The 13,614-nt window shown below is 44.0% G+C and overlaps 1 protein-coding gene across 1 annotated transcript; it reads left to right on the top strand.

Annotated features, from left to right (window-relative positions):
- The first annotated feature begins 6,316 nt into the window (after positions 1-6,316).
- Positions 6,317-13,243, top strand: IRGM (immunity related GTPase M). Its single transcript, XM_026454467.1, is given in 4 exon segments — positions 6,317-6,616; positions 12,703-12,817; positions 12,820-12,960; positions 12,963-13,243. Coding segments are annotated over 4 exon segments (837 nt in total).
- The last annotated feature ends 371 nt before the right edge of the window (positions 13,244-13,614 follow it).

Here is a 13,614-nt window from a genome sequence, read left to right as displayed (position 1 = left end):
AGTCCTGCTCTAATTATTTGGCAGAGCGTCCAGTAAAGATCCTTCACAGTACCACCATACATTTGCTTGGGGATGGCTAAGCATGGACTGATGGGCAAGCTCTTGGAAAGGCTTGAGCTCCTTGTGCCTTTTTATGCTTCCAAGGAAACCAGATTTTCCTCTTGCCATGAGAGGCCCAAAGTAAACTTGGCATTTAGAGGTGGAAGCTGGATTGCCTTCAGGGGCTGACTAGCAGGGTGTTGAATTTCAGGAAATAGCAGAGAAAGTTCGGCATGATGGATTATCCTAAGCAGTGGGATTCTGAAAAAGACCCACCATACGTTCATATCTGGTCTATAAAGAGACCATCCAAGTGGAAAGGCGATAATCTGGGCCTCTGACCTACCATGCATACAAGCGTAATAATTGCCTTTATTTAAAGTGCGAACGGAATTTTTAATCCATTCCAGCTTGGCATTTGCATCTTGATATTTTGTCTTGATGGCTAAGGTCTGCCAGTGTCTTTACAGTAGACACTCTAGTTTTATTAGATGTAGGAGCAACCTGTGTGGGATCTAGAACTGAGGCCACTGAAGAAGGAGAAGATGGGGTAATAATGCGTATTTTCTAGAGTTAGTTAAGGCGGAGGTGGTGACAGAGAGAAGGACAGGGTTACATTGATAAGGCTGACAGTTAGAAGGGGCAGTGTTTTCAGTGAAATAGATGAAAGGTTTTAGATCTGCACAAACCTTTTTTGTGGAAGTCTAACTTTGCTCCTGAGTAGTTTAAAGGACACAGTCCTATTTACTACAAGGTTCCCAGGCTGTAGGATCAGAAAATCAGCATCTTGGCTGCAGGTGATCACAGTGATGGGTGCTAGGGGTAACTGTGTCAATTAGAGGGCCAGGATATAAATATTTGTGTGAAAAGGCTAGCTGTCGTTGATCTTTTACGTTTCCACAAGGTATGATAGAGCAAGCATTAAAGGCAATGGTCTGAGGTGAGTTATCAATAGTTACATTAATAACAAAGGAGCTAGTAACAGAATAAGGAAAGAAAAGGAAGCAATATAGAAGGTATATGAAAATTAAGCTTTCTTTAACTTAGTAGGGCTTGATCTTAGTACAGTAACCTAAGATGTTTTCTTGACTCGAGTATGGTGGGTCCGTTCTTTCTTGGCTGTGCCACGGCAGTCTCAGTGGTAAACAGCATAAAATAGGGTCCTTCCTAGGCTGACTTGGGTTTTTTTCTTTCTTTTGATGAGGACGTGATTTTTAGGCTGGTGCTGGTGTACTGGAAATTCTAGGGGTGTTACCTGTGCTAAAAGACTTTTAGTTCTGAGGGAAGGGAAAATGGAAGATAAATTAAGTATATACTTTCTGCTGCATATCTTGGGGCTTGAGGCCTCATGGTGATGCCTCCCGCTCCATTCCTGCTCAGCGCTGCCCAGGGGACACGGCGGCCTTGACCCGTCTTAAGGTCTTGGCCTTCTCGTGGCTTTCACTGCCCCTGTGCGTTGTGACCTTGGGGATGAGGGACCTTGTGACTTACCTGGCCACCTTCGGGCCTTAAGAAAACTAACCACCATTTTATATTTGACAGTGCTTTTTGTATGATTTTATACCAGATAAGTTAAATTTTACCTTTAATGTACTATTAATGCTAAACTTAATTTTAATAAAATCTTATAGACGTTATGTATCCAATTTTAATGTCTGACTATAAGGTAAGATTTTTATAGACTCTTTTTAACCTTTTATAATTTTTGTTAAAGAGCAGGTTAGTGCTTTAAGAAAAATATATTGTGCTTTTATTTTAATGTCCAGCTCACAGAAAAACTGGATGATACCTCTTTAACTTTAGCTAATATATTTACACACAGAATTTCCTTTACAATTAACATTTTAAAACTTGCTTATTTAAAACAAATTTTTTAAACCTTTTAATGTAGGTAAAAATCCATATTCTTATGCCTCCTTATAATCCTGTTATTAAAAGTGTATTTTATTTTTCTTACATACTTTGCACATAAACTGTTTTTAAAATAGTTTTATATTCAGGAGGCCTAACTACTTTTAAATTATACAATATTTGTTGCATAAATTCCTTTTTATAACTTTTCTTATGACTTTCACAGACAATCTTCAACATGTTTTAACTTTCTGCCTCCCTTTACACTGTTTCCTTTCCTAGTTTCACCTTCTGGGTCTTTCTTTGATTTCTGTCTCTTGCAGTTTCTCTCTTACTCTTTCTTTCTATTTCTCTCTCTCTCTCTCATTTGCACTCTATTTTTCTTTCTCTCTCTGTCATCTTCTGTTTCTTTTTTCCTTTCTGAGTTCTTCTGGTCTTGCAGCCAGCAGGGCTGGGCAAAGGCATGGCCCTCGCCCCCACGTATGCGCTGCTGTCTATTTCTCCTGTTTTTATTTTTTTCTGATTTCACTTTTTACTTTTTTTCCCCCCTTTTTTTCCTACACTTAGTTTCTTGGGCTGGGTGGGATTTGCACGGCTGCAGTCCAGGCCCCAGGCCTTCACCAGCCTTGAGGCTTGGCAGATGCCTGCCACAACTTGCAAGAATTATGCCTTTTCACCTCTTCTGCTCTCCTCCTGGCACTGGTCCTCACCCTCTTTTTCACATAGAGCCTGGCTGGGGAGAGGAACTTAACTTTTGGCATGCCTGGCTGTTTGGCACCACACTTGCTGTTTTTGCTCTCTTTCTCTCTGACTTCCTCTCCTAGTTTCTTTTTCCTCTCTGCTGGTCTTTTCCTTTCCCTCTGCTGCTGTTTTCCTCCCTCTCCTTCCTCTTCCACTAGGGGAGCAATGAGTGGGAGAGGAGCTTAGCCTTTTTCTTTCCTCGAGAAGAGGGGGAAGGGGAGTTTTGAATACATATACACATATTTTTTTACTACCAGAGGTTTGTGTGAGGTTCAACCCTCTCTCAATGGGGATTTCTCACCTCTTTTTTGACCTCCAAGACATCCTGACTAAGGAATACTTCACCGCCCCCCATGGCTTTCTTTCCTTAGTCCTGACTGGGAAATGTTTTACCGCCCCTGCAGTTTCTCTCTCCTTGGTATGTCCTAACCAAGGAATGCTTTACTGCCCTGTGGCTTTTTCTTTAGTCTTGACTGCCAAGGAAATACTTTACTGGCTCTCCTGCTGTTTTTTTTTCCTCGTTCTGTGTGCCGAGTTTCCTGGTTCACGTGATATGTGAGGATCTTTTACTCCAGGTCACCAGCCAGTGTTTTTTTTTTTCTTTTTCTATTTTGCGTTGCTGAGAGTCCGGGTTCATTTGTCACTCCGGGTGGGTCTTGAGTCCTTATCCCTGAGGCCACTGCAACGAGGCAGAGGAGCAGGCTCCTTCATGAGAGAGGACTGGAGACCACCCCCAGAGGAGAATGTATTCCCTTACCAGCCACCAAGTTGTTTGAAACGCTTGTTCTTCGGTGCCATAAAGAAATAGCACTTGAACATAAATTTAATTTTCTCAGCAAGGCCATTTTTATACTTTCTGCAGAAATGTTACACTCGCCAGCAGTTTTGCCAAGAGAGTACACCGAACGAAGGAGACAAGGTCATTGATAACTTGATGCATCCACCTTACTACTGTGTCTAGTTTCTATTGGTTGGAACAGGGTTCCACATTCTGTATTTGTCTTGATTGGCTAGCAATCTAGAACGTTTTTAAAAGAGGAAAAGGCAGAGGAGAACAAAGGAAGGAGGAAGTAACTTGTGGAATGCTGAGAAAGGTAAAAACATCTTCAAATAAGGTAGAGGAACAGGCAATGACCTAATGTTTGCTTGGACCAGTATAAGCATTCTAGGGCAAATATTTAGGCTAAATTGTGGGAGCTAACAACATAAAGTACATTGATTTCTTTATTATGTCTAGCAGATATTTAAGAATGTTAGCACAGGTCTTTGAATACATTTTCCTTCTAAGAGAAGTTACTATTTATTCCTAATTAGATGGGGAGGAAAATCTTTGAAGAGGAACCTCTGCTTTGCTTTTCACAACTGTATGAATCAGTTACAGAAAAGAGAATTGTTCTTTAGAGAAAGTGACAATCCTCATGGAGAAAGTGGAAAAATCCTGAAATTTACTGCCACATATGCATACTTTCAGAAATTTGCATAATTGTAGAACTCTTCTTCCCATTTGATCACCCACCCCATCTTTTTGTTCTTTATTTACTATTATTTCAGTGGGATTCAGGAAAACAAGAGAGATAAATGCATGAATGCCACTCTACACTATGTCATGGAGGCAAATTTACTTTAAATCCACCCAGCTGGTAAATTTAAATGGTTTAAAACAACAGTAAAGGGGAGGAGATGGGCTGTAAAAGAAACTGCTTTGGTATCATAAAGTGATTGATAGAAATAGTAGATTACAATTTAAGAAATTGAAGATAAATTTCATGGACATTTCGAATGGATGACTTGTGCCTGGACCTACCAGAATCACTGGAGTCCCTCCTAGAGATGACAGCAATCTTTGTTTCCTACAATTCTCGGTTCTTCCAAGATTCAGCAATAGGGTGTTGATGGTTTAAGACATAAAGACAATATAATTCTTACTTTCATCTCATTTAATCTTAGAGGCATTTGGCCAAGCTATTTTAGTTTAGGTTCCACAAAAGCAATGCCCCCAAAACAAGGACTTGGCTACAGATAGATTATCCTGTGGGTGATCCTGCCTTACTTAACTGGGGCTCAATCCAACAAGCATATGCCCCTAAATTGTCCAACTGGGACAACGTGGGCAGCTTGGACCTGGCTCCCAACCCACATTGGTAAATGTACCCCCAAAATATTTCCTCCTCTTTACTTCTAGGCTGAACATGCACACTGGGCAAATGGGCTCTCTTGGATTTGAAGACTGCTCTAAAGCAGAAAAGCAGAGAGACATGTTGGGAGGACACCTAATTCAAGTTAATAGAGTTGGCTGGCCAGTTTACAGACTCTCTCTCCTTCTGTCTCTTTCTCTCCCTTGTCAACTTAAGAATTTGGGCAATTGGTTCAAAATTCTTGCAAAGGCAGATCTGGGTAACTGGGATCTATTGTCAGGCTCTATTGATAACAGAGTACATCCTCAATGAGCATCCTCCACTAGGTGCCAGCAAGCTCCTGGTGTCAATGATGGGGAGGTCATTACGCGTTCAGGTCCACATCTCTGATGGATAAATATATTGAATATTAATCATGGATACCCAGCTAAAGTCAGCAGCATGCAGAGATGAAGAGTTCAAAAGAGGCAACGACTGGGAAGAGCTAGGATGAAAGAGAACCAGCCTACAACAGATGGGAAGTAACCCTTGTTCCTGGTCATTCCTTCCTCCATGTCCCTTCTGTCAGGGACCTAGATACACAGCAGGCATGCCCCTGTACCCCTGCCTACTACCTAGTCTCTACGTGAGTTGGATAAGGAATACTTTATTCTACATTCTTGGATGAACATCAGCTAGAACAATGGAATAGTAATGGGAATTTAAATAACTAAATTCTTCAGAATTTCTTGAGTGCTTACACATACATTATCTACTTCAACTTCATAAAGCCTGAATGAAATGAAAATAACTTTAAGATAATGAATCTCAGATACAATGGAGGAAAAGCTCTAGACACTGACTGAGGAGGACCCGGGACCTCAGCCCATTTGCAGGACACTTTCTCTTCTATCAGACACCCATGATCCCCTCCATCTGCAGCCTCCCACACTAACCATCAGAAAAACACCTACTATCTCTTCCCTCACTCGCAAATTCCTCACTAAACGCATCTCTTCTTGCCGCCTTTTACTTAACTGGCTGCACTTGGCTCAGTCCCCTCTGCTCCTACTGTCTTTCCAAGAAAGTCACATCTGATGGATGTACAATTTTTCGGTTTTGGAAACTGTTAACTGTTGCCACAACAAGGAGGTAAGACGTGCTGGCAAAATCCTTTGGCACCTACCTTGCTGTGGCTGAGTGGGGCTGGGCTGTAATGACAAGAGATATAGGAGCCCCCATTATGGGTGAAAGCTGCATGGGGCTCTTTGCATACTAGGGCACCAGAAGCTTTCCTAGTGTGCCACCCACAGCCCTGAGGGGTATCACTGATGATTAACATCCAAAGAACCTGAGGCCCAAAGCAGAGATAGTGAACTCCAAATCTCTCATTTTAAGACTGAGATTCCCATCTGAATTTTTTTCAAACCAGCCAGAGTATTTGGAACAGAAAGGCCTAATTTGCCTGTTAAAAAGTACGAGAGTGCTGATATTTATGCTCTGGCTGAAATGTAAGACTCTGACTTTTTCTTGAAAGCTCCATATATGAAAAAGAAAAGTGAAATCAGATTATGCTTTTTCCTCTTCCCGACAAAGCCAGTATTTCCAAGGATAGGAGAGTGAAAGGCTCTCTGTCCAGTACTCAGGCTGCCCGGTGTGGGTGGCTCAGTGAGAGACGGGATGGTGAGAAGCCACTGGGGCCAAAATTAGGGCTCTCAGTGACTGAGAGGAGCGGACAAGTCTTCAGTCAGCAGAGTTGGATTTGGGATGACAGACCAGGATTTCTGGGGTCAGTGCAAAGGCCAGTGAGAGCCTCCTCCTTCCCTTCCCTGCTCAGCCCCTGGGGTCTTCTTCCTCCACAACGAGTACTGGTGAGTCTGAAATCTCTTCTCTGCTATGTGCTCCACTGAGGGAGACCTGGCCTTTGGGTCCTAGGGGCAAAGTGAGATAGAATTAAGGAATCTGCTCTGGAATCACTGAAAGCGACTTGATGCCTTCACATCACTGCCCCCCGCATCACAGCTCCAAAAGGGACACATGATAGTCCCCAAGGATTGGCTGGAATACCACACAGGTTTGTTAATTCTCTGGCCATGCTCATGGAATATACTCTTTCCCGGTCACACTCAGGTAATCAGAAGTCCAGACATTCTAATAAACAAGCCCCAGACCCCTGTTGAACTTAAATCTCCCTCGTCCCAGCTCAGTCCCACCTTGGAATGAGAAATCAGCAGTAGGGACAAGAAAAGAGTCAGCTTCTGGTCTTTTCTTTCTCCTACCTCCTATGCTATGAGCATCTGATGTTTGGGACCCTTACAAGGTGTCTGTGTGGGAGTGGGGAGGGTGCTGAGAGGTGGGGAGAGCAGAGGCAGTGGTGAAAGTCAGGACACGTCTCGCTTGTGATGTGGTTGCAATCTGGCCTTAATGGTCTCTGGGAGGTGGTGAATGTTACTTCCTATCCTCTAGTATGAGGGACCATGAGGGACCCTCTCTGATATTCCTTTTTGGATCTTTGAGATAGGCAAAGCCCTAATCTGCAAGTTTTCCTCTCACCTCCTCAGTCTCTGCAACAGGTGGGCCCCATTATCTTTCAACTGAGGTCCTGTTGACTGTGTTCTGCACACTGGGCTCTTCCCTCTGGCCCTTACTGTTGGCCTTTGGTAAAGGCACATCCACATGCCCTTTCTGCCTCCTCAATCTGACAGTTGTCCTGTTCTGACTTGGGCAAGGAGTAAAGGGGGCAAAGCCAACCTCACAATCTCATAGCTGCATAAGTGGTTTTGCAACTTCTTAGTTCTGTAAATCTCCAGAAAGCAGACACACTATCATCTTACCAGTCTTATAGAGCCCTTGTACTGGGGCATCTCTTCACTTACTTTAAACACCCTGGGGGCTTTTATTATGGTCCCTGTTTAAAACAGAAGGAAATGAGATTCTCTGAGAGGTGAAGCAGATGCCCAAGGTCTCTGCTAGTATAAACATGCATGTGCAAGTGTCTTTTTCATATAATGACTTCTTTTCCTCTGGGTAGACACCCAGTAGTGGGATTGCTGGGTCAAATGGTAGATCTACTTTTAGTTCTTTGAGTCATCTCCATACTGTTTTCCATAATGATTGTACTAGTTTACATTCCTGCCAGCAGTATAAAAGTGTTCCTTGTCACCACCTGCATGCCAACATCTGTCATTTTTAAATTTTTAAATTATGGCCATTCTTACAGGAGTAAGGTGGTATCTCACTGTGTTTTTACTTTGCATTTCCCTGATTATTAGGGATGTTGAGCATGTTTTCTCATGTTGGTTGACCATTTGTCTATCTTCTTTTGAGAATTGTCTATTCATGTCCTCTGCCCCACTTTTTGATGGGATTATTCATTTGTTTTCTTGCTGATTTGTATGAGTTCCTTGTAGATTCTGGTATTGGTCCTTTGTCAGATGCGTAGTTTGCAAAGATTTTCTCCCACTCTGTGGATTGTCTGTTTACTCTGCTGATTATTTCTTTTGCTGTGCAGAAGCTTTTTCGTTTAATAGGTTCCATTTATTTATTTTTGTTTTTGCTGCATTTGCTTTGGGATCTTAGCTATGAATTCTTTGCCTATGTTAATGTCTAGAAGAATTTTTCAAATGTTATCTTCTAGAATTTTTATGGTTTCAAGTTAGATTTCAGTCTTTGATCCATCTTGAGTTTATTTTTAAATTATTATTATTATTTTTATTTTTAGATGGAGTCTTGCTGTGTCACCAGGCTGGAGTGCAGTGGCATGATCTTGGCTCACTGCAACCTTCGCCTCCCTGGTTCAAGCAATTCTCCTGCCTCAGCCTCCCGAGTAGCTGGGACTACAGGTGCAAACACGCCCAGCTAATTTGAATTATTTTTTATTATTATACTTTAAGTTCTAGGGTACATGTGCACAATGTGCAGGTTTGTCACATATGTATACTTTTTGTAGTTTTAGTGGAGACGGGGTTTCACCATGTTGGCCATGATGGTCTCGATCTCTTGGCCTTGTGACCCACCCGCCTCAGCCTCCCAAAGTGCTGGGATTACAGGCATGAGCCACCCCACCCAGTTGAGTTTATTTTTGTGTAAGGTGAGAGCTGGGGATCCAGTTTCATTATTCTACATGAATCATCACATTGATTTTTCCGTTAGCCTTTTCTGATAGTGATCAAACAGAGCAAAAGCCTGGGATTTGATCCACATTGGTTTCTGGGCTCATGGAGTTCTCTGATGCACCAGCCTCCACATCTGTGCTAAGGCCAGGTCTTACTTTGCTGTAAGTACCTTTGTTTGGGGATCAAGATAATTGGTATGGAATTAACTATATATAACCTTACATGGGAAATCTATTAATCTGTGTTTTTCATTCTGCATATTTTACTCGTGAAATTAATTCATCGGATTATGACCAGCATTAAAAAACAAACAGATGAAAAAACATTCATAGAATGGAATAGGAGTTATAGAGTGTATTTAAGGCAAATTGTTCTGTAATGCCTTGCATTCACCTGTGTGCATGTATTTGTGTGCATGTGTACTTGGTTCCTATGTGCTCACTTAGTAAATTTAGGAATATGCTCCTTCTAGGGTCTGGTTCTTTTTTTTTTTTTTTTTTTGTATGGCTGCCACTCTGTAATTGAACCTGGTCCCATGACTCCCTTTAGAAGGGCCTCTTCCTCCTCTTCCAAAAGGACTCCTCTTCTCCTGTCTGGAGGAAGGTATCTGGCAATATATCTGGGCAAGATATTCAAAGAGCTGAGCTTGGAGCAATTGCAACCCAGGCTGAATTCTGATGACCTCTTCTAAACTTCCAGGTCCGTGCTCCTGGAGGCTCATGCACACAAACACATAGACCCACTAACAACACCTGGAAGACACTGCAACCTCATACAGAGGAAACCATGCCCTCACTGGCCTGGCAGTGGCACAGGGGCCTGGGCAGACACAACACAGAAGAGTCCTGGTGTAACTGAGATAAAGTATCTCAATTGTACAAATAATTATTTTGGGCTCAGTTGTGTCCAGTGTGCAGCTGGTGAGACTTCACATGGGCCCAGGAGAAATGGATCATATGATCAAGGCCTGGGGGTGGGACAATGAGCTGGGGCTGCAGGGGCTAAGGCTCTTTTCCATGGGGCTCAGCACTGGTGGACAGGTGAGCAGACAGGTTTGAAGATGCTGGCTCGGTTCACAGACATGGTCACAGAAAAAGCCTGGAAAACTATAGGGTTTTCTGTTGACCTCCCACACTCACCATGGACAGTCAGTACCCTGCACTGGCCTGTGTCATACCCAAGCAGAGTGTGCTTGAAAAATCAGATGTATATTAGTAGGCCCCGTGCTCAGCAGGGACAGTTTAGAAAAGGAAGTTAATTTATCTGTCTGTTAGTAAGTTAATAACACACAAAGTATACTGTGTTTTATTAATCAAACAAAAATACGTTAAACACCTGCTGGGCACAAAGAGTACAATGGTAAAGATTCTAGTGGAAATGTTTAATGGTTAATGCCAAGACCTGTGTATGTATTAATATGATGACAATCATTTCATACCTGATGAAGCAATACTTTCTGGGACTACTTGGGTTAGAAAATGGCCCTGCCCCAGGCCCCAGCCCATCCCTGGCCCTGCATGTGCTGCTGTTCCACTCCCTTGTGCATCTATCAAGTATAATGTTGTGGGGAAGGAGAGTGCTCGATTCCTCACCTTAACCAGCCTGCCAGCCATCCATGCAGAGACATGTGGGCAAAACTCCAAAGGCCGGACCTCCCCACTCCATTTTCCTGCTAGACTGCTGAGGGACTACATTTGAACCTGGTAACTACCCTGCCCCCTTCCCTCCAGATTCCACAGGTTACCTCTTCCTCTTTGTGGACTAACTAAAAGCAACCATATCTAAGTAGCATTTGATGAGAAGAAACTCGTTATTTATGTAAAACCAAAATAGTTAATGTTACAATGGAGAAACTTTATAGAGCAGCCACAGATGAAGTCTGGCATGAGGAAGTCAATGATCAGTTGCTGCTCTCGCCATATGGTGGGTTATAAAATCTTCCCAAGGCAAGTGAGGCACCGAGAAGTTGAAGACTCACATACATTCCAGAGAACAGGGCCTCTCTCATCCATCTCCTCCATTAGGGCCTTTCCTTATATTTCATAGATGGACAGCTGGAGCCAGTTCTCTGTTTCCTGGGCCCTCTAAAAGGGCCACAGACTTGGACAAATCCATTGTCCTGGGCACTCAGGAGGCAAGATTCTGAGTGTACAAACATGTGTCATGTGAGAGAATGTGTGGGCACTGGGCACACCAAGCATGAGTGAGGGTAGGCGAGTGAACATGTGTCAGCCTACGTGCGTGTATATATACATGCACAGAGTGTGTGAGCCTGTGTGCACCAAATATAAGTTCGTGTGAACCTGGCACCGCGAGTGAATGTGTGTCTGTGTGTGGGGTAAGTGAACATGTTGCAGCCTGAGTGAGCAAGTGTGAGTGTGTGCAACAGGGATGAATGTATTTATGTTTACACATGTCGGCTTAAGTATGTTAGGGTGTGTGAACGTGTGTCAGTGTGAATATGTGTGGGCCTGTGCAGAGTGTGAGCGAGTGTATGTGTGCATGCTGAGGGTGAGTGAGACGGTGTGAGCGCGAGTGTGTGGGGTAAGTGAACATGGCTGGGCATGGGTGAGTGTGCACACCAGGGTGAGAGGCTCTGTGCAGAGTGTTGTGTGTGTTCACAGTGAGTATGTGAAACAGACCTGCCAGGCCATGCTAGGAGTAGAGAATCACATCACCTTCTTTTAATCAGTCTCAAATACCTGGCCCCGTGGGGAACCTGCAAGAGCCAGGTTAGGCAAACGCAGTGATAATCAATTGTCTAATCACTGCCTCGAAGAAGAGCAGAGCGTTTGAGTATACTCTCTCCTCTCCCTCACTTCAGTTGAGCCCAACGTGAGAATCCTAAGGGAAGCTCGGGGGGGTCAAAGGCTGGTGGCTTACTTTGTATATATTGCAGCATTTCAGTACTGCTCTGCACGTGTGCTCCCCTGCCCGATGAGGTAAGTGTTTGAGACCAACCACAGCTTCAAGTAAGCAATGGGAATTGGATGTTTTATGTCCTCTGGCGCCATCTTCAGCAGAGAAATCTATAGGTCTCTTTTACTTGTCTGGCCTTGGTTGTGAACTGAAACTTGTGAAGGAGCAGACCTAAGTTAGGCTAGAGTAAAAGAGGAAAAGACAGAAAACTCTTGGGCTTTTCAGGAGACTTGGTTCATTCCCTGCTATTCAAGCCGTCTCATGACCACATTCCTGCTTTGGAGGCTGACTGTTGGAGGCACAACCAGCCTCAGAGGGTTCCTCAGGGGCCCTACCTTTCTTGCTCCCTGAAGGAATGTGCACATTGCTTGAATGAGTGTTTTTTGATTGTTTTTAATCCAGATGTCTTTGCTGCAGTCTTTGTTGAGGGCTGGGGATGCTAAAAGTCAGATGATTCATGTGCACCCTGTCCATCCTAACTCACCTGCTCGTCTACTTCCACAGCTTACTCCAGTGCCCATCAATACGACAGAGTTCCCACGTGCCCCTCACACTCCATTAGCTGCATCCTAAACCCTTTTTGCCACACCATAAGCATTGAGTTTTTTGTTTGTTTGTTTTGAGACGGAGTCTCGTTCTGTCACCAGGCTGGAGTGCAGTGGCGCAATCCCGGCTCACTGCTACCTCTGCCTCCCAGGTTCAAGTGATTCCCCTGCCTCGGCCTCCCAATTAGCTGGGACTACAGGCGCACACCACCACGCCCTGCTAATTTTTTGTATTTTAGTAGAGACAGGGTTTCACCATGTTGGCCAGGATGGTCTCAGTCTCCTGACCTCATGGTCCACTTGCCTTGGCTTCCCAAAGTGCTGGGATTATAGGCAGGAGCCACCGTACCTGGCCAGCGTTGGGGTATTTTATCAAAGACGGAGGCCACGAATGTTGAGAAAGCCTTAGTAGGTGGGAACTTGCCAGAGGTGGCCTCTGCCATCAAGGAGACTCTGAAGATAGTGTCCAGGACACCAGTCAACATTGCTATGGCAGGGACTCTGGCAATGGGACGAACATCTTCATCAGTGCCCTTTGAAACACAGGACATGAGGGGAAGGCCTCACCTCCTACTGGGCTGGTAAAAGCTACCCAAAAATGTGCCCCCTATTTCTCTTCCCACTTTCCAAATGTGGTGTGTGGGACCTGCCTGGCACAGGGTCTGCCACCAAAACCCTGGAGAACTACCTCATGGAAATGCAGTTCAACCAGTATGACTTCATCATGGTTGCATCTGCACAATTCAGCATGAATCATGTGATGCTTGCCAAAACCATTGAGGACATGGGAAAATTCTTCGTTGTCTGGACCAAGCTGGACATGGACCTCAGCACAGGTGCCCTCCCAGAAGTGTAGCTACTGCAGATCAGAGAAAATGTCCTGGAAAATCCTCAGAAGGAACAGGTTTGTGAACACTAATTCCTGTCCTCTTTAAACATTTCCATCTCCTCCTATTGCTTCCTTCTCTCCTTTATGTCACCGGACTTAGTGAAACACACCTGGTGCAGAAGCATATCTTACAATTTTAGGGGGCATGTAGAGAGGGTGGTTGTGTTGTTCTTTGAGACCTTTTGGGTGTTGGGGCCAAGATTCCCAGGCAAGGCTGCTTGCTTCAAAGGTCCTTTCCCTTCACAGAACTCTCCACTAGGTGCTAAAAATGATCAATGTCTTAAAATGGGTATAAGATTATATCATCAGGGTCCTAGCACTCTCAAACTGAGTCGTTTAAGAAGACTTTAATAATAAGGGTATATTCAAAGGTGTGGACAGGGTGCAGGGAGACCACCAAG

The sequence above is a fragment of the Piliocolobus tephrosceles genome, chromosome 4 (genome assembly GCF_002776525.5).
Source record: "Piliocolobus tephrosceles isolate RC106 chromosome 4, ASM277652v3, whole genome shotgun sequence".
Classification (NCBI taxonomy): Eukaryota; Metazoa; Chordata; class Mammalia; order Primates; family Cercopithecidae; genus Piliocolobus; species Piliocolobus tephrosceles.
This window is presented reverse-complemented; position numbering and strand designations above follow the sequence as displayed.